Below are 27,005 nucleotides of genomic sequence, written 5' to 3' on the forward strand. Positions count from 1 at the left end.
GGAAGGAAAGGCTAGCTCAGACACGAGGAACAATTCAGGCATCCAAGCTCACAACAGTTATGACTCAATCGGGCTTAATTTCTGGCAGGCAGATTAAAATGCATTGTTTGTACCAAATAAAGCATGAATAACAGTATCCCCTTTGTCTGCCTCTTCATCACACTGCTATTACTAGATCTGCTGGAGACAATCCCCCCTACTGGTAGTACTCGCGAAGAGACTTTACCTTCAGTTTGCTGCTCGCATGAGGTTCAAGTAGCCCTGTGCTTCTTTTTATCTGCCCAAGTCCTAAGGTATATATATGATGAGGTCACTGCTGGATTGTTCCTGTTCTTCAAGTTGCTCTGATCCAACCACTCCATCTGAAAAATGATAACAAACTTTTCTTAGTAGTGCAGTTGATGAATTAAATTCCAAAGGATGCAACTCCGACTCCTGCATTTTCTATTCTTAATTGGCTTTATTCTTAGAAACAGGGCTAATAAGGCTGCTTTGCAGGAGGCCAAATGGCCATAAGAATGCATTATCATTTCTTCAACCCACTAGGCAGGATGCTGTCATGCTGTGAAATAATAGGGATATTCTCCATTTAGACTGAAAAGAAGCCTGACAGAATCAAGTGATGTTATTTGGGAATAACAATAGCCTTTCTGTTTGTATTGTTTCTGTACCCACTAGAAAATCAAGAATAGGTTTTTAAAGTAGCTGTAGGTAATTACTATATATATTATTATATGCATTGTTATATATTACAGTTCATATTATAACAGTAGCACTTCTTTTTTAATTTAGCTTTTGCTCAGGTGAGACAAAGTACCAAACTGCTCAGAAAGGAAAAGCTAAGAGGCATACAAGAACATTACTATTACATGTCTAGAAAACAAGTTGTGCTTGGTGAGAAACCAACCTTGTATATTGAATTAGAACTGAGTAACTTGGTTACCTTCCTTAACTCCCAATGAATTCTGAAATCTCACGTCAAGTCTTTTATTCTTTTTCTTTTACTAAGCTGTGGATGACATACAGCAGGGCACTATTGTTTTGAGTAAAACTACCTCTATACTTGTTCCTGGGACCAAAGAAACTGAACGATCAGAGGACTCATCCTTGTAGAGACCTGCTTTTCCCAACCTGTATTGGTTTTCCTACTTTTCATTACTCCTCATTACAGAAGGCTGAAAACTGTACCATCAATCACTGTATCACCTCAGCACTCCTCCTCCTCCTGGGAGGCACAATTTCAGCCTGTCTAGCTTCCAAAGTTTTATTTTAACAGAATCCACCTACTTCATTTTTTTCCTACTTATGTCAGAAACTCAGGCTGCAGGAACCCATCATTTAGTAAATGTGGAATGCCTCCAGCAGTAACACAGCACACATGGACTACTTTAGAAAATGTAATTATTGGGTTGGCATTTTCAACACATCTCTGAAAACATAACATGTTATAATTTGAGTCCTTACTGTGCAACCACTTACCAACACAGAGAAAGAGGCACTGCAGTAGAGCTGCTCTTTAGTCTCACCACAATTAACACCTGCCACAGGAGATGTAAATTCCTAGCAGCTGAGACCTTCCATTAGCACAAGGTCGAGGTTTCCTCAAACGACGAGAAGAAATCAGAAGTAAAGACATAAGAGACAACATCTTTTTCTACTTTTCTCTTTCTTTTCCCATTTCCCAAACACAATAAGGTTTGTTTTGCTTGTTTGTTTTCAGAATTTACTTTTGAATCCTTTTGCTGATTGGGAATTTTGTTACAACAAGTTTCAGACACAACTCCCTTCCAGTATTTTGCGTGTTCTATCACATTTATACAACCTTTCTTACAAAGTCTGTGCCCTGTGCTGGTAGATGCCTCCTAAAATAGAATTCACATTTGATGAAACATTTGCTGTAGGTCTGCAGAGATCTGTCTGATTACGTAGCTTTCTGCTACTAAGCTGGCTAAGTATACAAAGGTAACTTCTTTCTTGGTATCGCATTTCCAAACAAGTAATTCCACAAGAATTTTTATCAGTCATCCATGGGAAACAATAAGGTAGAACTCATTTTTGCCAACTCCCAAATGTTTAGGAGATTTCTTCCCTGCCCCACCACCCCCATAATGCTCTCCGATAACATCTTCAGGTTTACACAAGGTACCCACATCTCCAGATATGCTTCTAGACCTCATACTGCCAAAGAAAATGTTGAGAACTCAAGGTCTAATATTTTGCTGCTTCTTTGCTTAATTTTAAAATTGATGTCAGATTCTGGCAGAGGAGTGGGTTGGACTACGGGGAAACAGCAGAAGTCTGTGCCAGCAGTGTAAGAAAACTTCTATCTATACTACAAAACATTTCAGTGGATATTGTAAGGTATGGAATTGTTCTAGTCATAGACAGACCTCGGTTCTTCTCTGCTGCTTTGAAGTTCTGTAAATGCCAATATACAAAGTCACAACACAGAGCAAACATTCAGCAGAATCCTTCATAGGAGAATCTACTGGTGTTATTGTAGCCATAGCCTAAAATACTCTAATTAGCAGCTGCCTCCCATGTTTTAATGAGTCTGTAGCACAGGTCAGTGCCACAGCCAGACAGCCCTTCCCATTTTCATGGCAGCCAAATTAGGGTTTAACTTTCACTCATCTCCTGTTTCTCAGCTGTGAATAATCCCATGCTGCTCAGCCTCTGCTCCCCGCCCTAACGCGTTTTACTGGGCCAGCTGACAACTGCCTAAAAACAAAATGAAAGAGAAAACAGCAAGAAATGCTCCTGAGCTTAACAGTGTGGTGTGAGGAACAGGCTGCATCATCAGCCTTCATCATCTGCAGGGATTAATTAAAGGATAACATTTGCTGCAGAGTTTATGTGATAATAAATAGCTTTTGTCGCTGATTAAATGCCAAACCCAAACCGATTAAGGCATTTGATAATTACAAATGCTGCTTATCATCTTGAATAAACCGTGCCACAGATGCCAGTCCTAGCACACAAGAGCAGCAGCACGCTCACTCTCCAACTGCTCTAGAAGCAGCACTGTTAAGGGTAGGCGAAAGGATTTACAGTCCAAACCGCCCTGCGCTCAGTTTTGGGGCTGTTCATTGGAAACCCACGCGGCCGCGGTTCCGTTCGTGACAAACATCGCCGCGCGCGCGGGGCCGCGCTGAGGCGGCGGCTTCTGGAAGGCTCGGCGGGAAAGGCGCGTGCCGCCTAACGGTCCCGCGCCGCCCAACGGCCGCCGGCCCCGCGCCGGCCCGGCCCTCCTATGAGCGGCCACGGGGGCGACCGAGCGCGGTGGTGCGACCTCGGAGCTGTAGGGAGCGGCGGGGCACGGGCGTGCTCGTGGTGTCGAGGCCTTTCATGTTCTTTTTATTGTTATTGTTATTATTATTTTGGGCGTTCGCAGCCATCTGCTCGCTATGTGAATGTGTTCTCCCAAGCTTCGTGCTCAGGTGGGAAGGCTGAAGCAGAAGGTTCCCAGAGGTAAGGTGATGGCAACTGCTTCTTGTGTCCCTTGCTCCTCCTCATGGCTCCCTGACCCGTACAAGCCCACGTAAACCATCACGGTGTGGTTTTGGGTGTTTTGCTTTATTTGTTGCTTTGATAAGTAACAGGCACAGCCAAAGAGTGATGTAACTTGTAGCTGCAGGAACACACAGTTCTGCATTTTATAAACAATAATTAACTGCTGCTGACTGTACCAGCTGTGCAGAGCCTGAAATGCTGATCGCATCTTGTAGCGTTTACAAGGGCAGCAAAGAAAGCAGAAGTACCAACTTGGAGTTCTGTGCCACATTGTACTTTCCGGCTTGCAAATGAACTGATAACGTAACTGATCAGAAGCCTAGGGGTGAGCATTACGTTCATTCCAAACAGTGGCAAACACCCGTGGGCAGGCAGTGACTGTTAGTTTGCCTGCTGTGCTGAGTGCTTCTGTGCGCAGTCTGTTGTAAAGATAATGCTCTTAAATTGAGTATGGGTAGTATTCAGACTTTATCTTTACCCGTACTGGTAAAGGTATTGCGGGCTCCAAAAAGAGCAGGAAGTAGCACCTCAGTAACTGCAGTTTGGTTGACAAATGTGTGTTCTGTGAGCAGTGATATTTGCAAGATGGAGGCACAAGGGATGAACAGCTGCAAGTGTTCCTCAACATTCGATAATTTGGAATGAGTGAGGATGTGGGTAGTGTGTAGAAACAAGGAAAAAGCTTTGAACTTTTTCTTGAAGTTACACTTGTTTGCAGAGTGTAGCAGAAATGGTAAGTGATGGCTTGAAGCAGTGATTGAGCACCTGGTGGGAAGGCAGGGCCAACCCAGGGGAGCTCAGGTGCATGCAGTATACCTGAATGACTGGAAGAGGTGGAGCCAGGATCCAGTCCTTGCCACACCTCATTTAAAGGTTGGCAGTGGAAGTGAGGGTATTTGTTGGAGATCCCTGCCTACCTGAGTCCTTCTAAAGGTAAGTAGCTCTTTTCCTTCATTTCTGTAGCTGTGGTTGCTGTATCTGTGCTTGTCCTCATTTGTTGTACCCAAAGACTTTGCCATCCTGCTGTTATTGCTGTACTTTCCATCATGTTATAGCATTACACAGTCAAATGTCTATTTTTGCTCCTTAAATGAACCAGCTCCAACTCAGATTAGATGTAGGAATCAGAATGTATTGCTTTCAGTGTGCTGATGTCTTCTTATTGTCCTTCTCTGGCTATGGCAGAGACTGTATATGTTTCAACTGATGTTTTCATTTATGTTGAAACATCTGCGTGAGCTCTTCCCTTGGCTTATTGTTACAGTTTGCTACTTGAATTCTTTATTTCTAGGATGCCAGGTTGTAACTGATAATTAAATCACCATAAATGTAGCATGAGTCACATGAAATGGGGTCAGAATACTTAAGTGTATCTGGAGAAAATAATACTTATTCAAAGAGATATGCAGATCTGCAGCAAAAAGCGGAGCACTGCTAACTAGTTGATTCATGTACTGCTGGTACACTGATAAGAATTCCTATTTTCTCAGTGGAGTATCTAAACAGCCACCCTGCATAAGCTATGGAGTGTAATTACTCTGACATACTGGAAATTTCTGGCAGGCATAGACTTGGTATGGGCAGCATAGCATCGCCCTGCAAAGTCCCCTGGTACTGAGGACACGGCCAGCATGTTCTGCTAGCTTAGCTATTTCTAAGCTTCTGTGTGGCAGATTAGTTTTTCTGGGACAGCCCTTTGGCAGGGTGCAATGTAGTGCTCTTTCTTTTTCCCTGTTTCTGCTTGCCTTGCTTCTCCATAGTTCCTGTACTTTTTGTATGCGAGTTTGAATGTATGAATATGCTATTCTCTACATCTGCTTCCTCCCCTGATTTATAAAAAGAGAAATTGAGCAGTAAATGTTTTCCTTTAGCACATGGAATTCTCTTAGAACTCAACATATCTGCACCTGAATTTTACTTTAGAACAAAATTCTGCAAGTCATCATGTGTAAAAGTGTGTATTTGTTGATGACTTGCTAATAATTAACAACAGGCACCGAACACTGAGTTTTCTTAGCCATGCTTGTGCTGTAGCACTAAAAGAACAGCACAAGTTTTGAGTATGTTACCTTTTAAAGATTTGGTGGAAGAAAAGAGATAACCTAACAAGGTTTCTAAATTCAGGTTTGACTTCCATAACATTACCTGGCTTTGAGTACTCTATTTCTTTGGCTATCCCTTCTTTCTATTTAAGGTCTTGAGGAACTGGCATAGTTTAACATTAACGTTTGTATGTAATTACTAAATGAATTCAGGTGGCAATTTTTTTTTTAGTCAATATAAATTGAGTCTTAGCCCTGTTCGTTTAAGCAGCAGATCTGCTTATGTTTTCATAGAACTTCAGATTGTTCATCTATGCAGAGGCTTCAGATTTTGAAAAGCAATTTCTCGTCCCATGCAGCTGCTTCTTTTAATGCAATCAGTGGTGCACCAGTTATGAATTGTTGTAGTGTGTGGGGAGTTGATGCATTCAGCGTGATGGTGGCTGAATGTGGCACCTGACTCAGTTGACTGGCATGGCAGTGTTAGCACTTTGAGAGGCAGCTGGAGTCATTGAACTGCAATGGAGTCTAACTGATAACAGAAAAATCTATCAGAATTGATAGAAATTATAGTCTTTGCAATACTGTAGCTTAAAGCTTTTCTCTGAAAGCTTCTGCACTAGTATTTGAGATGTATCTTTTTTTTTTTCTTGACAGCTGTCTTCCTTTTACTTAAAAATGTGTGTAATTTTCAAGTGTGAAGTAAGAGGTAGATGTACTTGTTGATTAATCAGGATAAGTGCATCTTATTCCCGATTTCATGGAGGCAAGTAGCACAGTTGTGTGACTATGATTTTTTGTTAACGCTACAACTAATTTTATTTGTAGTATCTTTGCTGGGTAAGGAGCTGTCTGGAGGGCCAGAGAGTGGTGATGAATGGAGCTAAATTCAGGTGGCAACTGGTCACGATGGGTGTTCTCCAGGGGTCAGTGCTGGGGCCTGTCCTCTTCAATATCTTTATTGATGACCTGGATGAGGGCATTGAGTGCACCCTCAGTAACTTTGCGGGTGATGGCAAGTTGGCAGGAAGTGTGATCTGCCTGGGGGATGGAGGGACCTGGACAGGCTGGATCGCTGAACTGAAGCCAATGAGATGAGATTCAACAAGACTAAGTAGCGGGTCCTGCACTTTGGCCACAATGACCTCAGGCAACACTACAGGCTTGAGGTAGAGTGGCTGAAAGACTGTGTAGAAGAAATGGACCTGGGTACATTGGTCGATGCCCAGCTGAAGATGAGTCAGCACTGTGTCCAGGTGGCCAAGAAGGCCAATGGCATCCTGGCTTGTATCAGAAGTAGCGTTGCCAGCAGAAGCAGGGAAATAATTGTCCCTCTGTACTCAGCACTGGTGAGGCTGCACCTCAAGTCCTGTGTTCAGTTTTGGGCCCTTCACTGCAAGAAAGACATTGAGGGCCTGGAGTGTGTGTCCAGAGAAGGGCAATGAAGCCAGTGAGGGGCCTGGAGCACAGACCTTATGGAGAACAGCTGAAGAAGCTGGGATTGTTCAGTCTAGAGAAGAGGAAGCTCATGGGAGACCTTATCACTCCCTGCAACTACCTGAAGGGAGGTTGTAGTGAGTCGGGGGTCAGCCTCTTCTCTTGCCTAACTAGTGATAGGACTAGAGGGAATGGCCTTAAGTTGCACCATGGGAAATTCAGGCTGGATGTTAGGAAATACTGCTTTTCTGAAGGAGTAGTCAGGTGCTGGAATGAGCTGCCCAGGGAGGTGGTGGAATCACTGACACTGGAAGTGTTCAAGGAATGTTTGGGCATGTTGAGGGATATGGTTTAGTGAGAACTATTGGTAATTGGTGGATGGTTGGATTGGATGGATGACCTTATAGGTTTTTTCCAACCTTGTTGATTCTGTGATCTTATTTGTACCTGGACTGTGCTAGGTAAAGTTGAATTTCATTTGGCTTCCTTGTGCTTATGATCACATACAGTCCCTCCTTAATCCTGCTTGCTTAATAAGCTCAGTATTAAGTGTCACCTCAAGTCTTTACCAAACATTTAACTCCAAAGAATTCAAGCCTTCCTCTGACAATGGATTCCTCTGTCCCCATTTGCTTCTGCTGCCAATCATTAGAGTTTCTGAATTTCTCACTTATAAGTCCCTTGTGAGATGAAGTGATACTATAGTGTTATGCCTTGGTCCTCCTCAGTAGAAGCAGTGAAAAAGGAAATCTTTATAACTTGATTTCCTGATATGAAGAGTCAGAAACCAGTTTTTGTACTCAGTACTCTGAAAATTAACAAATCATCCTTCCAAGAGACTTCAGTTTTAAATGGCTGGCCATTTTAACTTCTTCCAATCTCTGCCGATAGATTAGTTTTACTGAAATCGTATTTAAAGTACTGTACCTGTTTAAAATAGTTTGTGCAGTGGTACTGACAGGTGAAGCAAGAGATTATCAAGTGATGTTCATGTGCATTGGTCTGTGCAGAGGCAGTGCGGACTGGGTACAACTTAAGCTGAGATGTAAACTTGCATGTTCGTATCTCTTTGTGTACAAGAAGCTTATGAAATGGCTTAACCTTAGCATCAGTCTGTTGTCATCTTGCATAGTTATTGCAGCTTTAGCGTTAAAAAAAGAAAAAGAAAAAAGAAAAAAAGGAAAAAGAAAACCCTCAAAACAACACCAATGAGACTAGCACCTTTACTAGGATAGACAAAAATCAACACAGTCCTTATTCAGAGAGTGTTCACAGAAACGTTTGCCCAGAGAAGCTGTGGATGTCCCATTCCTCGGAAGTGTTCAAGGCCAGGTTTGATGAGGATTCATCAGCATGCTGTAGTGGGAGGTGATTCTGCCCATGGTGTGGAGGTTGGAACTGGAAGGTCTTTGAGGTCACTTCCAACCCAAACCATCTGGTGATTCCATGTGCTCCCTGCCTAAGTAACTTGTAGAACCATGTGGTGGTAGTGAAATCAAGGGTATTAGTAAGTTTAGGCATGTCTTTAAATCGAGTAGTTTTAAGGTAAAATGCAGGCTTATCTAGAAATAATAGGAATCTCCTATGATGGACAAAAAAGATTAAGTGTGAAGTAATTTCATTTAAACTCAATCATGAGCATACATATCTTGGAATGTTAGCATCATCTTCAGCAAATAATACACTGCAATAGGGGAAAAGCTTAGTGCTCAGAAACTAACATATCTGAAGCTTTTATTTCTATTCTATCTTAGCTATATACCCATTAAGCAGATGGAGTGTAGTTAGAGGAATTCCAAAAACCTATTTCTAGTTTTGTTGTAAGTGAATCCAATTTGTACACTGTGAACTCTCTGCAGTCCAAACTAGGGTCATGGTAAATGCTATGCTTTTTTTTTTTAATATCGCATCCAAGAGAAACATTGTTAAGAGTACTATGACTGTATAGCAACTTCAAGAGGATTAATAACTATTTTATAGTCTTTTGTTGTCTTTTCCCCAAACAAGAACACTGCAGGAACCAAGCAGTTTACTTCTACTGCAACTAATAAAATCCTGCTGAAAAACATGTAGTATTATGACTAATAAAGAACCAAATACCTTATTATTTCTGGGCACTGCCATAAGATTACTGCACCACTTTATCTTAAAGTACCTGGTATCCAGTTTCTCTGCTTATAAAACACTGAGCCCTATCCTGTCTCTCCTCCTTAAATTATTAGAGTTAGAAGCACAACAAAAATATTGTGTGTGAAGCATGCAGTTAAAATGAATATGCTGCTATGATTTCCAAAACTCTTAGTGTTTTGGCTTTTTTTTGCCTATTTAGCCACAGTGAAAGTCATCTGTACAGAAAAACAACAAACATGCACATACACAACATACAAGTTACATATTCCCAGTTTTATTTTCATGGAATGCTAATTTAGTTACAGTATGGCAGTTCATAACTATTGAAATGTGACATTAATTCATATCCAATGCTGCAGAACAGTCTTGATTCATATAGTTTTAAAACAATCTTATTTTACATAGTTGAGGTCTCTGGTGGTTTTTAAGCTCTGATGCTTAAGCACACAGCAAGCTACAAACCTTAGGTTTTATATTTATACATATATTTTCTTGTATTCAGACAACTGCTGTCTGCTGTAAGTTATCTATAATTTAATATTTATAAAAGTGCATATACTGGTACATATGCACATCTAGAAATGCACCTTTACTACTGCCTCCCTTTTATAAAAAGCTGCTTAACATACAGCCATATTATTCTCACTCACTGCTATTAAGTCCTTTACTATCTTTATTACATGATTTTAACTATTCAAGTCCCTCAAACTGGATGTAGGTATTTCTATGTATATGTTTTCCTAAAGAAAGAAATCTGTCCTATTCCTTTAAGAAGCTTTAAATCATGCATCAATTTAGTAAACAGTCACTTTAGCATGGATTTTAAAATCCTAGACAGTGTAAAATCTACTTCTGGAAAATGTCTGTATATTTATTTTCTTTTTAGTTACAAAAAAATATATAGGATTGAAACATACTGAATACATGCATCTCTCCAAGTGGCTATATTCTAGCCTTATAGATAAATTAAAAAAAGTACACCCCTGCTAAAAGGATGCAAAAATGGCCTCAAATAGACCATTACCTGTATTTAGTATAACTCCTTACATTAAAAAGTTCAAGTTGGCTGTTCTCTCAAGATGGTGTCAAAAGACTGAAGAGTGTATTTATACTCAATATACAAAGGTGGGTGCACATACCTAGTGCCATTTAATTAATCTGTACTTTCAAGGCTTCTAGGCTTTGCCTCTGGTGATACAAGTTCTGAAATGATCTGAATGAAAGTTTAAGTTGAATTCTTTTAATACATGATAAAAGCAAGTTGTGTTTAAAAGAAAAATGTACACGGAACAACCTAAAGTACTCACTGAAACAACTGTACAGAACTACTACAGATACAGAAAGAAACAATAGTGGACTTACTTCAAACAGAAGTAACACTTGATAACATTTGTAAAAACCTGCTTTGTTTTATTCTTCTACCAAGTTAAGAATTTGCAGCCATTCAGAACAAGTAAAATTCAAACCACCTCACAATGTTTACATTTAAAGTTATTCTATACAGTGCAAATGTTTAAGACAGAATAACTCCCCAGTGAGACAGGTGACACTACTCAGTGTCAGCCTTTTGAAGATTCTTCAATAAGTCTATTTACACATTAAGCTAAAGGTTCACTATATATGCTTTGAAGTTTGCTGAATATCAGCAGAAAAAATTGTGAACTAGCAGCAGTTGTTTTACAAATATATGATGGTTACTTTAATGAATGCATAAAGTTTTCGAGGCTGTATTCAGTGTCATACTGTTCTTGATCCCATAGTTCTCCAAGGTTTTCGAGCACTGATTTCATTGATGCTTTCCCAGAAGAGGTAGAGGTATCAGGTTTTTCAGTTTTTCCATCCTTCCAAAAAAATAAAGAATGTTTTCAGGAATATTTACTGATCATAAGCATGTATTCTTAGTTTTCCTTTACAAATTACTCCTAAAAAAATTCTTTAAGTCTGATGATTGGAAATGTTGGAGCAATTCCAGAGGAGGTCCACAAAGATTATCAGAGTGCTGGAGCACCTTTCCTATCACGAAAGGCTATGGGAGCTGGACTTGTTTAACTTGGAGAAGTCTCCAGGGAGACCTCGTTGTGGTCTTCCAATACTTGAGGGGAGCTTATAAGCAGGAGGGAAGCAATTTTTTTTTACACAGTCTGATAGTGATTGGATAAGGGGGAATGGCTTTAAACTAAAGGAGGGAAGATTTAGGTTAAATTTCAGACAGAAATTTTATTCAGAGAGAGGTGAGGATTCAGAGGAGCTGTGGATGCCTCATCCCTGGAAGCATTCAAGGCCTGTGTGGATGAGGCCCTGGGCAGCCTGATCTAGAGGGTGGCAACCCTGCCCATGGCAGGGAGGTTGGAACTGAGCAGACTTTAAGGTCCATTCCAACTAAGCCATTCTATGATTAATTTGGGAAAATGCCTTCCTGTTTTTCAGAGTTACCTGCTATTCATTATTCCACTTTAAGTATTCATCTGAAGTTTTGCAATTCCAAGCTTTTCCCCAGCTTTCCTCTGTTTTTGGTAGCTATTTCTAAAAAATGTTTCCTTACCTTGTCAAGAGTGAAGAGATCAAGAAGCTGTTCTGTTCCCATGCTCTGTAGGCTTGCGTTTTCTTGGCTGATCACTGTATTAGCAATGTTCATTTTGAACTTCTGAAGACCCATAATCTTCTCCTCTAGAGTTCCCCTGGTTATCAGGCGATACACATTAACAACACGTTTCTGAAAGAGTAAAAACAACAGCTTCAGTATTCAAGAAAGTGTGATCTTTTACTATCTGTCAAGGATGGCTGGGAAGTAGTTTGATATACTTCTGGGTAATTTTATAAGTTTGACTGCTGTTAAGAGAAAAGAATGAGTACAGGGCTATGCTAGCACACAGTAGAGGCATCTGCAATATCTGTGCTGAGGAAGTTAGGAATTCTGCTGTTTGTCATAACTGTAGAGACTAACAGCTAGTCACTTGTTCCCTGTTCAAGCATCAGAGAAGGACAATTCTATGTGGCTTCCCTTCAGTACCTTGTTTTTATTGCATTTGTTCCTCCACTGAAAGATGATTCCTTCTCTGGATGCTTCTCAGCAGCTCAGTATGGAAAAGGGGATCATACAAAGTTGGGGAAGGGATATGAAAGTAGACCCTTCAACATCTGACATATTTGTAAGAAAGTAGTGACTGAAAACTAGGTGGAAACCCCTAGAAATCACTTTATGTGCTATCATTTTAATCTTATCCAAATTTGAAGAAACAAGAGCTCAGTAAGAAAAAATATGGGAAATAAAGAGTTTTTCACCTGTCCAATACGGTGTGCCCGGTCCATGGCTTGCAGGTCTCTCATTGGGTTCCAGTCATGTTCCACAAACACTACTGTATCTGCCCCTGTTAAGTTAAGTCCCAATCCACCAACATGAGTGGTGAGCAATAGAACATCTATAGATGGGTCATTATTAAACCTGAAAAAAAAAAAGGAAGTTAAGCATGGTAACATTTTTTTAAGGATGGAAATATGAACCTCAGCTGCCTGAGGTTCCTCTTTGATCTAATACTGAATAAGTAGTATTAAAAAAAATGGAGTAATTTATTACTAATTACTAATAAAACAAAATAAAACTTGCAGTATCTAAGACATCTACCCACTAGCAATAAAAGTATTTGTACTGTTGGTCCTAGGTTAAATCAGTTGAGCAAGTCATGCAAGTAAATGCAGGCATGAGCAAAGTTACACAATTCCTTAAGATTGTCTTCCAACTTCTATCTCTGATATTAAAATTAAGATAGATCTTATTCCTATATTAACACATGCCAGTAATGTTGGGGTTTGGTTTTACTTCCATTAATACAGGAAATAGCCATATTAAGTATGAAGTAAAACATAGCTCTTACATTCCCATATCCCAATTTTCTATATCCCAAATCTCTTAGGGTTCTTCATAAAACTGTAATAATCTCCAGGTGATACACAGAAAGGATAGCATAGAACACCAAGGTTATTTGCTAATTTATGCATTTGTTTTCATGTGCCAGTTGTTATAAGGTAACCACATATTTCTGGTTTGTCTGCAGTTTGGTGATGTCTTTACTCAGGTTATAGAGAGGGAGCAGATATTAGCAATTTTCTTCCTCAATGTTGTTTTTAAAGAGTCATCCAATTACTTTAAAGGCAGTACTTAAGTTCTGATGCAGACTCTTGCTATTAACATAGGCTTTCCCAGGCAGAAGTGTGGCATTTTTATTTTTAATTTCTTTTAAATATAAATTAGACGGTGATGGCCTGCAGTAGAATGAGTGTCAGTTACAGACCATAAATAACTCACTGCAGTTGTCTTTATATCAGTCATGAATGAATATGCTTACCGTGAAACAATGGAATGCCTCTGGCCAGCAGGTATGCTACCATCTAATCGTAAATAGGTGACTGAAGGTAACTGAGGTCTGAGAAGGTCATGCTCTACTATGTCCAGCATGCTCTTAAGTTGACAGAAGATAAGTATCCTGTGTTGGGCCACAACAGCTTCTGTACCACTCTCTGAAGATCCACCATTTCCCAAACCACAATCCAGCAGCAGCTTCAAGTAAAAGAGCATTAAAGCATATCAGAGTGACAGTAGATCCCATGTAAATGGATGGACTACCACAAGTAGAAGGAAGAGAAACACAAACTACAAAGGAAGTCTGTGACAGCTATTCAAATGACAAAGAAAAGTCTGATTCTACAGGAAAAACAAGTTTTTTCAAGATTCAGCAGAATATTCATTTTCTTTATTTACAGTAGAATTTGAAGTCTTTAACACAACCTAATTTTATCAAACTAATAATCTCCAGTATAGTAAATTGGAGTAAATCTGCAACGAGAAGGCCAAGAGTAAGAAACAGAAAATAACTAAGTTTTGCTGCCTGGTAAGAAACTCTAATGTAAAACTCATTACTTTCCGTTCTACTTCCAATTTTGAGTTTCCTTGGCTAAACAGCAAAATAGGGCATAAAATGTAAAAGGAAACCCCTGGACTCTATTTTATCTGTTACTTAACTCACATTTTAAGATCAGTTTTCAGATTGATGGGATCTTAAAATCCCAAACCATAACATAAATAGAGACACATTAAGGCACAACCTATAGATCTACTTACTTGTTTTAAAGCAGAAAGCTTAGGTGCATGTTGGATATCTCGAAGGGATGAATTATGAGCTGCAAGTTGCTCTGTAATTCTTTTATATTCTGGATGCTGGGTTGTTAGTACTAGTGCTGGATGGTTGCAGAGCTTCCGTAAATATTGCAATGCCTTCAATTATTTAGGAAATGAAGTTCAAAGAAACTGTTAGTAACAACATAGTTACAGCTGTATAGAAGCCACTTAGCCATATTTCACAAGTTAGACTGGTATATTTTCATTTAACTAAATTTATCCTTTTTGCTTAAGAAAACCTATATTTTAGATTGCATCCATTACTGTTAGGGCCATAATGATCTTGGTTCTTGTTACAAAGATGACCATTTTCTATATCTATGAGAGCAGAGAACAGGTGAGAGGCATAGGAGCTGAGCAGAACCCTTTGAGAATTATTTCTTCTACATAACTAAAGCTTAATTTGCCATTCTGTAAAACAATGAACCTTCCCTTCTAACCTTAAGGTAACTGTTTGGTTCATGCTTTGCAATCTTAATTTTGCAATGTAAATGATAAAATTAGAAGCTACTAACTTCAATCTTAATGTTTTGTACTCTTAATAATCATTTTGGTTGATAACGTTATGTAAGATCCACAAAATCTGAATGCTAGTAGAGTAAATATTAGGAAAAAAATTTAAAGTCATATTTACATCACTGTTAATACACTATAACATAATTGAAGCATCATATATATACATCACCTTCTAGGGAAATTAGAATTTGTTACTAATATTTTACTTACACAACTGTAGGCATACAGTCTAAGTTAGCCATAACAATTTTTCAGTTTTAATTTAACACAAATATAATTGTCATAAATAAGTGAACAAGTTAGTGAAAATTGGAAAAGAAATTGTACCTGAAATACGTGACCTGTAGCTTTAAGCTTTGGTTTTTCAGTTTCTTCACGTAGTGAAATTGAAGAAACTGTTTCATCAATGTCACATTTGGCACGAGACTTGGCAAAGTCTTCATACAGCTGAACCTGTAGACCATGTTCCAGACAAAAGAATGAGTATGCATTCTTCCTCACCAAAAAGGAAATAACATTTTTCCAAATTTAATTTCAAGTTCAGGTTCTAAACTAGTGGATAACAAAGAAAGCTACCTTATATGTAGCATAAGATCAACATTAATAGTGTAATCGCTTGCAAGTGAATTTCTTTCAGCTTGTAAAGTATTTGCTGAGAAAAAAATCTACAGATGCCAATAAATTGTTCTTGTAGAACTAAGTCAGAAATTAAGGTAAAGTGCAGTCTACTGGACTGCACGTAGATATCAATATTACTAGGATTTATTTTTTTTGGTCTTGTGGCCTCAGAGAATGTCAAGAGCTGATACAAAACTGACACTGGAATACAGAACTGCTTGTTCTTATCTCTATGCTGTTAAAACAAAATACCTAAGCTTCCAGCTGACTTTTTAAACATACCTGTAAAGGACTGAGAACACAGTAATAATCTTGAATAATTTTGGGTGGAAGATCTTGCAGTACATCCTCTTTCATTCTCCTTAGCAAGAATGGCAGAACTTGGCGGTGCAGTGCTTCCATTGCAAGAACCCCTAGTGGAGGGAAAGGAATGGAAACAAGTTAAATTTTGTAGAAAATAGAATCATAGAATGGCCTGGATTGAAAAGGACCGTAATGATCATCGAGTTTCAACCCCCCACTATGTGCATGGTCACCAACCACCAGACCAGGCTGCCTAGAGCCACATCCAGCCTGGCCTTGGATGCTTCCAACCTGGGCAATTCTATGATTCTATTTGTTTAAAACCATTCCCCCTTGTCTTATCACTATCAGCCCACATAAAGAGTTGTTGTTAAATACAAATAATTCAAAACATTCAGAACACACAAGAAAAAAAAAAACCCACCACCCAAAAAACCAGCACTCTTAAGATGGAATTGACTATACTTCAGAAGTTCTTGTTTGAAAGGAAAAAAAAAAATCCTTAAGATTTTGATCCTCACCAGCTTCTTGTTCACGACTGGAGCTTCGGGCATCTCTACTTGCCAGTATTGGTTTGCCATAACGAGCTGCAAATTGGCGTTCAGTACCCAAAAATCCTGGCATAAGGAAGTCAAACAATGACCACAACTCTAAGACGTTGTTCTGAACATAAAAGAAACAGTTGTTAAATTCCCTTCAGAAGTAATGAATTGTTCTAAGTTATCAGGAACATTTCCATACATACATAATGCTTCCAGGAGAACATTCCAAAGGTTCAACACAATTTTAAACTGAAACCCAGGGGCTCTTTCATCAGCTTAAATTACATACTCTTCAACATTTAAGTGGATTTTCTACTGTATCTGATGTTGTAAGCCACACCCCCAATTATGGACAACAAAATTCAGGAGATTCCACTGGTCTTAGTCTTGGACGGGATGGATACTCCAGACATAAATCATTAGGACAGAGCTCAAACTGTGGAGTTCTTTAAGTCAGGGTTCCTGTAAACTTCACTTGAGGCATTAGGAAATGCTCTTTTCCTCCTGCCCACTACCTTAACAAGTGTTAGAGAGTCTTTGAGACTCACACTATCATGGCTCTATATGGGAAAGAAGACTTACATTCAAACACTTACTAATAAAAAGCTTACTTTACAACAGGTACTTGGAACAAGAGAACTCTGACCAGCTGTACAATAACACAGAATGCAAAATGCTCGTTTTTTACTTCTCACCAAGCTCCTTAGAAAGAAGGACAGCAGTTACCTGAATTGGTGTCCCAGAAAGAATTATTCTGTAATTGGCAGTCAGCTGTTTTACTGCTTTTGACAGTTTTGTTTTTCCATTTTTTATTACGTGGCCTTCATCAAGAATGCAGTAATTAAACTTAATATTTCTAGAAAATAAGAACATAGACTTAAGTAGTATTTAAAATTCTAAGTTATTAAAACTTCAGAAAACAAAGCAATTCTTACCTGAAGAAATCAATGTCATTTCTCACAACATCATACGAAGCCACTATGAGATTGTGCCTTTTCACCTGATATTGTAATCTTCAGGAAAAAAAAAAAAGACATCATAACTGAAGTGTCCCTTTATATTATTGCAGCCTTAAAAGTACCACCATATGTTTTACCATGATCACAAACTGTCTCTCAGTAATCAAACGAACTGCAGAATTCTGTGTGATATTTTACAGTGCCTAAATCATAAACACAAAGTGCAAAATGCATTACCTTGCTCTCTCAGTAGGAGGTCCTGTATAGTGCAAAGGATTAAGATATTCTTTGGAGCAAAATTTTCCCACTTCATCCACCCAGTGTCCTGTGAGTGTAGGAGGGCATACCACCAACGAGGGAAGGGGGACACTGTCTACCAGTTTTGTTCTTGCATATTCTTGAGCCCTTTAGGAATATCAAAACAAAATTTTGTTGTTGTTTTTCCTCTCCTGGAGGTGGTGGTTTTATTCTGTGATTTTTTGTTTTTGTTGTATTTTAAAAAACAGAATCACAGAATAGTTGAGGTTGAAAGGGACCTCTAGAGGTCATCTGGTCCAACCCCCAGCTCAAGCCAGACCACCTACACTTGGTTGTCCAGGACAACAGATCATAACCATAGATAAAACTTGTTCAAGTCCTTATGATAGAACATTTATTTAAGCTCACCTGAGGCAATGATCGCCTGCAAGAATACAAATGGACTGTAAAGTTTTTCCTAAGCCCATATCATCACAAAGAATTCCGTGAAGTTTGTATTTATTGAGAAATGCCAACCAGTTCACTCCATCCTGAAATCAGAAATGAAGATATGCCTCAGAAGTAAAAAAAAAAAAACAAAAAAACAAAAACAAAAAAAAAAAAAAAAAAAAACTTTTGGCTAGCTAAGCTTCTTCACTTAAAGCAATTGTGTACTCCATTATTCATCACTGCAAAACAATGAGTTCATCTTCCCACCCAACACTGTTTACGTACACATGCAAACTCCCAAGTGCAACTAGCTGGTGCATCCAACAGATGCTTAGTGTCGGTAAGTCTAAAAAGAGATCCCCATAAATGTACCTGCTAGAGCCCATTCACTCAAAGCAGAGGGGAGATAGAGATAGAAACAAAGTAGCCAAATGTTATAATGAGGCCCGGCCTTGCAGTAGCAAGCTGCTGCAGACAGCCTTAGGAAGGCAGACCTCATTGAGAAAAATTACATAAGAAGGAAAAAAAAAGAATTAGTATAAATTGAATGTATTACTTAATTTGGTCTTCCTCACCCAAGAGTCTAAGCTGCACATTGCTCAGCTAATAAGAAAATAATTATAATTTAACAAAGCCAACAAAAAAACAGAAACATAAAGCAAAATATCTAACGCCCAAACAACCTTTCCATAAAACCCTACCAGACTGGAAATTACCTTTCTTGTTAAAGAAGTACAAGCTCTCACCTGCTGGTATTTTCTCAGCTCTGCTTTGATTGGTACTGGAATTTTATAGTTTTCCAGTTTTTTTCCATCTAACAGTTGTTCCAGAAAGTGGCGTTCTTTAGCTTTCATTCGAATTAATTCTTCAGACATATTTGGTGGATCTGGTATACCAGCCTAAAATAGTATTTTTAAAGCAGCAATGTTAGGGCTGTGGTACTTAACTCTCACACTGATGAAATAAAACCTCAGACTAGCTTGGATATTTTAAATAAACAGATGGCAAAGATCTACAATCTTCTCAACTTTATATAAAATAAATCCAGGGAATTTTACAACTCAGCAAAAGAAAATAAGTATTAAAAGTTAAGTGACAAACAAGAACAAGCATCTACTAAAAGGAAGCCAAGATGTGGAAATAAACACAAAGGATAAAGAAAATTAAAGCACATCAACTTTGTTTTATCAGAACTCTACAATTACTGAGCTTTTTTTTTTTTTGAGGTTGAATTAAGATTCCTTAAGTCAAGTATCTCCCCATAAAGAAAAATTTATTCCATATTCTACTCACTGCTCTGTTTCTACTGACTTCAACCTTATACAGTTATTAATTTAAATTCCTTCTTTGGCCTCACATTTAAAATCATTAGCATTCAGAAGACTGCCCCTCAAAACATACCAGTATTTTCTCTCGTTATTAATCTACTTCACATGACTAAGCTTGTATACTTAATACACAACATCTGATACCGAATCTCCTTATCTATTAATTCATATTAAGGAAGTTCTTTAAGTAAGTAATAAAACAAGTGTTCTACATTTTGAAGAGATACTCACTAAAATAACACAGCTTCAAAAAATGTAACCTACATGTATTCCGAAGTACTGTATTTACGTGGATATGAAGAGAACTGTGTGCTGGCACAGCAGCACACCAGTCAGCTTGTTTCCCTAGAAATTCAGTTCTGCTGTTCAAATTGAAAATGAGCACATTTCAGTGTAAGCATACAGAAAGTGCTCCTTCCAAAGCAGCTGCTTATTATCAGATTTTAAGATTCTATTACACTAAGTTAAAAATCAAGACAGTAACTATTAAGCTAGTAATATTTTTTCATTTAAAAAAGGCCATATGAATTCTCAACTGTCTTCTATTACCATCTGGTGGTGAAAATTAGTTACTTGGAAGCCTTGAAGTGCAGTATTAAAACATGTTAGAGGTCTGCAAGTTGCAGGAAGAGTGATAAACAGAAGCAAATCTGTACTGATTAATCACCACTGGATAACACTTGTGATTTTGCCAAAAGCTGTGGAATTTGTTTTCTGAGTTTAGAAGAGCATCTTAGTTTCAGAGGGGATGGAATTATTTAGTTCAGCATGTCTGATATGATGCTATATTTTTGGTTCTATGAGAAAAACAATGTTGATAACACATTGATGTTTACAGTTGCTGCTAAGCAGTGTTGTACAGAGCCAAGACCATCCCAGAGAGCTGGGAGGGAACAGAATTAGAACAGCTGACTTAAACTGGCCAAAGGGATATTCCATATCATCTGACATAATGTGGAGAATTTTGAAGAGGGTGAGAGTCAATCTGTCTCTTCCCCTGTTTGGGGGGCTAGCTGGGCATTAGTCAGGAGTTGGTGAGCAATTGCTTGTGCATTACATATTACATACATTCATTTATATACACCTTTATATACATGTACACCTTCATATATATACAAATGTGTATGCATTTGTGTATGTATATGTATATACTACACACGTGTACAACATATGTATATTAGTTATACACACACACACACATCTATAGTCATAACTATTATCCCTTTTCTTTTTCTCTATCCTAGTAAATAGTTTTTACCTCAACCCATGAGTTCTACTTTTTTTTTTTTTTTTTTTTTTTAATTCTCTCCCACATCACACTGGCAATCACCATATCCAAGAGAACAAATATACAACTTCTAAGCTGCTTTTCATACCAAATTAACATATGCACTTTAACTTTGTGTACATGATGTTTTGATGTGGAATATTGAAAATCAAATAAGCAAAAACCAAAACCATGACAACAGTTGAACTAAATTTCCTATAAAGACAATTTTTATTTTAACATTGATTTAGAAAATGCTAGCAAAGGGTTTCATTTTTCTCATTTTACATTATAAAGAATACATCATCAGTTTCCTGATCTGGACTGAATTTCTAAAATACTGTTATTTATTCAGCATTTAATGAACCAGAGGCTTGGGCTTTGTAGCTGATGGAAAAGTGGAGACAAAACAGTTCATATTCTCATTATACTTAGAACTTCAACTTACCTCCAGAGGCATTAGTCTGATTAGTGTTGCGAAGCACTGAGTAGCCATGAAACGTACACTGTCTGTCTGATCGCTCATTCTACCCAGAACAGGAACTACCAGAAGAACAATGTATGGAACAATACCTACATCTAGCTGTTCCATTACACCTGAATCATCCATTAAGGAAATAGTGTTTACACATTCAGCATTGTCTGACATCATTATCCACCTGGCAGTTTCACATACAAGTTATTAATACATTACTTCAGATGAACAAGATTTCTACTAACAAAGGAATGAAAAAAATTGTCTAATCTACCCAGCTACCTTTAGGGCAAACAGTGAATTCCACTACTTGGTGCATTTTGGCAACACTAAGCATTAACTTCCTTATCATTTTTCAGTTTAGTTCATTTTTTTAAGCTCGTTTTCCACAGTCAGCATTCTTTAGAATATTGAACTGCTTCCACTAAAACCTCTCTCGATAAATAATGAAGACTAATAATAATAGAGACTAAAAATAATGAAGGATAAATAATGGAAATAAAGTTTTTACATTTGTTATCTACAGGAGACAAAGAACTTAACATTCTACCTCAGTCCCCTTCCCATTATTTTTAGGCAATGGTTTTTGTTCTTCCAAATTTTGCAGCTGAAGAGAGGCTTCTGCATTTTTGAATACTCAATCAAGGATACATGCAAGCGCTTCAATTGCACCTTCTTGTTTGGTGTTGTCATCTATTGCTCCCAGCCATGGTAGAACTTGCTCTAGAAATATATTCATTGTTTCCATGGTAGCTATTTTGCTCATAACACCTACACAGCGAGCAGCCATGTGTCTCACTGCAGTGCTAGGATGTTGAAGGCACATACAAAGATGAGGCAAATGCTCAATTAACTGAATAGAGGATAGGGGAAAAAAAAAAAGGAAATTACTATGAGCTATTAAAAATAATATTGAATTATTTTAAAGTAAAAAATGTTTAAACCATGGTTGCCTCCACAAAAGTGCTTAAATTGGTTTCTTCACATGACCTCACTGTGCAGAACTGAAAAATTTTTTCAGAAGAAAAATACAATTCAACTTTCAACAGTTATTATTCCCCACTACAGTGAACATTCAGAGTAACTAAATATTTACTACTTTAGTAAAAGTGCAAGTTAAAATAAAACTTAACATTGGAAAAAAATACATTACTAAGCACTCAGAACTTTTTATAAAGAATCATTATAGATTATAGATGCAGATTAACAAGTCCTTCCAGCCTGTGAATTTGGCTTGTCCCATTTAGAAAACCTGTCCCATCTTAGAAAAACCTAAAAAGAAGCTGTACAAAACAAAGATCTAAAATGGTGTCAATGAACAGACTGAAGTGCTTCATACAAAAAGCTGTTTTTGAACTTCATTACCAGAGGATGAAGCTGAATATCCATTGAGGCTGCTGTTATTTCAAAAACCTGTAAAGAGTTTACTAACTCCTGGGCAGGAGCATCTCCTTTTTCCAGCAAGGACTTTCGATCTGTTAAAAACAGAAAATGGGTCCAATTTCAGATTAACATGCTGTCCCCATCCTACTGGTCCCCCAACTGTAATTTTAAGGATAATTACCAAAATTATTTATGTGAATGTTGTTCCTTAATGAACCAACCATAGCATCCCAGAGATGAGGCAATCCCTTTGCCATTTCAGAACCAAAATGTTTAGCTATTGTAGATAAGGCAAACTCAGCTCCTCTTCTCTGAACAACATACGGTTTCTGAGCCTGGAATTGAAGAATTTTTAATGAAGTAGTAAGGACAGGATGAAGTGCATCTTGTTTCAAACAAGCTTAATTTACTAAACAAATGTAAACAATGATGAAAGCAAAGTTCCCATATTTTGTAAACAGACATGCATAATATTATGTAGAAGTGCTGTCAGATTACTAATATTAGGTCAACTTCAGAAAGGTTATTTTCACATTCAGAAGTTGTATGAAAACTTAATGTCCAGGCACTAAACTGTAAGATTACTTTGTTATTTATGTTAGACAACAACAACAAAAAACTTACAAAGCAAAAACATCACTCACACAACCACACTTGGTTTCTCTGAATGATGATTATTTTTAAGGAGGCTCCCATCATTACCTAGCCACCATCAAAATCAAATGCCTACTTCCCATACATCTGCATGTTTGTTTTTTTTCTTTATAAATTATTTATTATTTTTTGCTGGTTAAAAAAAAAGGCAAGTCTTTTACAGCAGCTTATTTTCTAGAAATTTGGGAATGTGGCTTTTACTGACAGGGCATTTTAGCACTAAGTTTTCCAATTGCTTCCAATTCTAGAACTAAAGTATTGCTAATATAGAGGACACCAGTAACAGCAACGTGTCAGCACAACTTTTCAAAAGCAGTACTGTATTTGTTATTAAGCCCTTCTCCTGCTCCCACCCTCTTCAGAGAGTGAAACTGATATAAACCACTAACAATTAAAAATAAAATCCACCATGATGTTCAGTGAGCACAGTTCTGACTAACATCACATTAAATACTTTGGTAGCTTTTTAAGAATAAAAGGATAACAAAAAAGATTTAGCACATCAAGCGTGGAATTCAGTTGTACATCCTAAATGCAGCTGAATTTTAAACAGTTTTTCATGCTTCAGAGTTTCCATTGTGCATCAAAATAATCAAAACTCGATGTAAGTAACAGGACACAATCACAGCTCAGTTTAGGAAAATCCATTTGCATGGATTTATATTGAGATACCGATATCCTGTGCAAATGTAAGGTTTTTCAGAAGAATTAATTTGCTTAACAACACAGAAGATTTAAGACATCATCATTAACAAACACAGGCTGCTTGTCTCACAGAATCATATGTTGACTTAATTCTCTTGAGGTAAGGGTCCTGGGCAACCTTTTTGTAGCGCTATTGATTTCAGTGTGTTCAAACTAATAAAGAGGAGTGGGCATACAAATTATAAATGCAAAATTTTCAACTTTACCTCATCAAGTTCTGTAGGAATGCTTCCACTGCTGCCAGTGGGGAGGTCTGCAATTGGGGCTTTGGGAGCTTTAGGAGCAGGACCTCTTCGACTCGTGATGGCGAAAGCAGCTTTCTGGTGTCTGTACAGTGTAATTATCCCCCTGTGCTTAGTAACTGTATGATGCATCCCATCTTTGTCAGAGTTGGGTCCTGAGGGAGAAGACAGAATAGCTGAAAACAATTTAAGCTGTGGTTTAAAATGTGGGTGGAAGTGATAGCCACTTACAAATCATCTGCAGATCTCAAAGTGCTTTGAAAACCATGGGTAAGTGTCATTGCTCTCAGGGAAGGAAATAATTAAGTATAGAAAAGAGTTACTGTGTTAAGAGTGTATTAGAGGCTTGGCAAGGAAATCTAATGTGCACTGCCAGATTAACTCTTATTCAGCAAGAAACAAATCAAGTAAAAACCAGCATAATGTCCTAAAAACTAAAACTTTTTACCCTTTGTAAATAGTTCAAGACTTTTATCATGAAACAAAGAGCAGATGAGTATCTTTGGATTTCTTGATGTTTCTACTTAGGCTAATCATCTTCAGTTTTGATTGGATATGAATGTATTATTCTACTCTGAGATGATGAAGTATGCATTAAAAAGAAAGTAAAATCTCTAATGGTCAAACCTGAATGTTGGCTAAAGATTTTATAAATAGCAAAGTTTCAATTTGCATTGCTCATTAAATCCACACATTTTTAGCAGTGGGCAGTCACTTTAAGAAACTCCATGACCACAGCAAGCACAAGATTTTTTGTCAACTTCAAACACTGTCCTCATCTGTTGTCACCCTACAATTAGTCTACAGAACGTAACACAAGTCAGACTTTTTCTCCTTCTTTCTGACAAGCTACTTTCTGGTTTCAAAACTAATTCCATTTCAGTGAAAAGTTTCATGACATGGATTAGAAATTAATAGTGATAGGCGCACAACAGTAAGTAACTAAAAACTGGAACTAAGGTATATTACATTAATCTATACACTGTGTGGAACTCCAAGATACCTGAATGAAGTAATTACTAATAAATAAAAGATTGTTGCTGGCATTTTAATATACTGAAAGCAAGATTCACTCAAATACTCATTTTAGCAGTTCAGAGATAAGCACAGATCCTAGCAGTTTTACATAGCATACCTTTTGAATTTTCATTGCCACTCTGAGGCTGTGCAGGACACGCTGCTAGTGGTGTGAGATGTGGATCCACACAGAGGGAGTTGCAGAGATTTTTTATTATCTTGGAGTTGGGACAAGGAGACCTTGTTGTACACTGCTGAAGTAATTTTGCTATGCATGAAGCCACGTAGTTTTGTACTAGTGTATTCTCCTCTTTTCTGATAGCTTCCATTAAAGGCTTTATAACAGGATTTAATTTTTCTGGCAGTTGCTGCAAATTCACAACTGCACACGCAGCAAAAGTATGAACTCGCAGATGCAGCACTTGCCACTCTTGATTTGTTTCTGTAACAGTCATTTGGACTTGTTGTCGTTTACTATCCAACTGTTGTAAAATGTTAGGATTCAGAGTAAAAGATGATGTCACTTCATTAAAAACAGAAGTAACCTAATGAAGAAGAGAAGAAGTTACAAATTATTTTATTTCGTATAAAAAGGGAACAAACACTGAACCCCATAGTTTTCATGGCAGAACATGAGCCACTAACAACATTCCACAAAAATCTCCATTTTTATCAGCACGTTACAGAAAGCGCTCCAGACCAGGGTCTGGAATCTTGAACTCCAGGTTAAGTGCAAAATTAGGCATATTAAAAACATTTCAGTTCTGTATTACCAAATCTAAAAGAATTTAGATACTTCCCAAAAGGTATCCTATGTTCACCAAATATATCCAGATATTTTAAGTCTACCTATAAGAAATCATAAGATATGAGTGAAGGAGAATACATTACAAATACAATAGGCCAGAAAGGACATGCAGGGTTCTGTGCATGAGAAGTTCTATGATTTTCTTTTGAGGTAATGCAGACTGATGAAAAACTTAAGGAAAAAGTCAACACAACATAGTAGATGGCAGCACTTGCCATATTTCCCATTTTTCCCCCCAAACAGCCGACTACTGTTGATTAAATTTGTCACAGGAAACAGACTGCAAGCTACAAGAAATCATGGGAACTTTGACCTTATTCTACAGATAGGACACATGACTCTGAAATAGGTGAAAGATGTAGATGAAAAATGGTAACTTTAGAGAGAGTGAGGGTGTTTTGGTGTTTTTTTGTGTTTTTTTTTTTTTTTCTGCACTTTTTTACTTTTAAATGTTCAAGTCTTTCAACTATGAAGCGATACAGATGTCAAATACTACACATGACCTTGATTAAGGGAATGACCAAGGGATGCAGAAAATGTATGTAGGTAGAAGCACAGCATTTTTACATCTAATGCACGGAGAACCATTCTACAAAAAAAAGAGTACAATGTATGTATTTTTAGAGGTGAAGACAGCCACAAAAGAAAGCAAATAGTTATGGTATGCACCTTATGAAATCTTTAAATTCAAAATGGGTATCTTTTGCATAAGCATGCAGCAGTCAAGCAGCTGAATTATAGACTGAAGAGTAAAAAGTTGAGGTATATGAAAATTCCTTTACTTAAACAAAAGCCCTTAGGATTCTATCTAGCTTTTCCTTGGGAATCTATTCAATTTAGACTGGCTGCCAAAATCTCTTTGACCCATATATGCAATCTTCTATAACTTTAAGAATATGTTCAGATTTCCAAGTTAAGCTACTACTAAAATATTACCATCTAAGACTGTGAACATCCAACATCTTTCTATAGTCTAAAGGGGGCCATAGTGATACAAATCCAAACCTCCTCTTGTTCTCCTCAGCAGACCTACACACCTCTCCCACACCAGCTACCTTTAATTTAGGGGTCTCATATAGAAAAGATCTCATCTTTTACACTGAATATTTTTTTAGAAAGCTCTTCGCATGAACTTACACATTTATTTGCAAGTCTTTTGACAGTGGTTTGAAGCATTTGCACTTGCATTTTTTTCTTCTGTGTAGA

The 27,005-nt window shown here is 37.7% G+C and overlaps 1 protein-coding gene and 2 long non-coding RNA genes across 4 annotated transcripts in view; 1 reads left to right on the forward strand and 2 right to left on the reverse strand.

Moving 5' to 3' along the window:
• Positions 1–257: 257 nt before the first annotated feature.
• LOC116231756 (uncharacterized) lies at positions 258–3,156 on the reverse strand. Its single transcript, XR_004167526.2, has 3 exons — positions 2,926–3,156; positions 1,480–1,601; positions 258–362 (listed from the first exon to the last, which is right to left on the reverse strand). It is a non-coding gene; the product is annotated as an uncharacterized LOC116231756 (long non-coding RNA).
• Positions 3,157–3,206: 50 nt separating this feature from the next.
• Positions 3,207–27,005, forward strand: part of LOC116231755 (uncharacterized) — a 34,878-nt gene continuing 11,079 nt past the window's right edge. Inside the window, exon 1 of one of the 2 annotated variants that reach the window (XR_016468813.1) lies at positions 3,207–3,471. This is a non-coding gene — a long non-coding RNA (uncharacterized LOC116231755). The remainder of the gene's footprint in view (positions 3,472–27,005) is intronic. The other variant, XR_016468814.1, reaches the window with a different exon arrangement.
• The window catches only part of BTAF1 (B-TFIID TATA-box binding protein associated factor 1), a 43,584-nt gene continuing 25,955 nt past the window's right edge, over positions 9,377–27,005 (reverse strand). The window contains exons 20-38 of the mRNA XM_031597721.2: positions 25,110–25,536; positions 23,939–24,129; positions 22,555–22,708; positions 22,356–22,465; positions 21,642–21,843; positions 20,964–21,112; positions 18,667–18,819; positions 17,900–18,021; positions 17,471–17,638; positions 17,210–17,287; positions 17,001–17,130; positions 16,254–16,395; positions 15,712–15,842; positions 15,139–15,264; positions 14,239–14,391; positions 13,466–13,677; positions 12,405–12,564; positions 11,665–11,835; positions 9,377–10,963 (exon numbers count right to left, since the gene is read on the reverse strand). Coding sequence (XP_031453581.1) covers positions 10,817–10,963; positions 11,665–11,835; positions 12,405–12,564; positions 13,466–13,677; positions 14,239–14,391; positions 15,139–15,264; positions 15,712–15,842; positions 16,254–16,395; positions 17,001–17,130; positions 17,210–17,287; positions 17,471–17,638; positions 17,900–18,021; positions 18,667–18,819; positions 20,964–21,112; positions 21,642–21,843; positions 22,356–22,465; positions 22,555–22,708; positions 23,939–24,129; positions 25,110–25,536 — 3,126 coding nt within the window. The 3' untranslated portion in view covers positions 9,377–10,816. The remainder of the gene's footprint in view (positions 10,964–11,664; positions 11,836–12,404; positions 12,565–13,465; positions 13,678–14,238; positions 14,392–15,138; positions 15,265–15,711; positions 15,843–16,253; positions 16,396–17,000; positions 17,131–17,209; positions 17,288–17,470; positions 17,639–17,899; positions 18,022–18,666; positions 18,820–20,963; positions 21,113–21,641; positions 21,844–22,355; positions 22,466–22,554; positions 22,709–23,938; positions 24,130–25,109; positions 25,537–27,005) is intronic.

This window comes from Phasianus colchicus, chromosome 8 (assembly GCF_987193195.1).
Source record: "Phasianus colchicus chromosome 8, bPhaCol1.hap1.1, whole genome shotgun sequence".
Taxonomy (NCBI): domain Eukaryota; kingdom Metazoa; phylum Chordata; class Aves; order Galliformes; family Phasianidae; genus Phasianus; species Phasianus colchicus.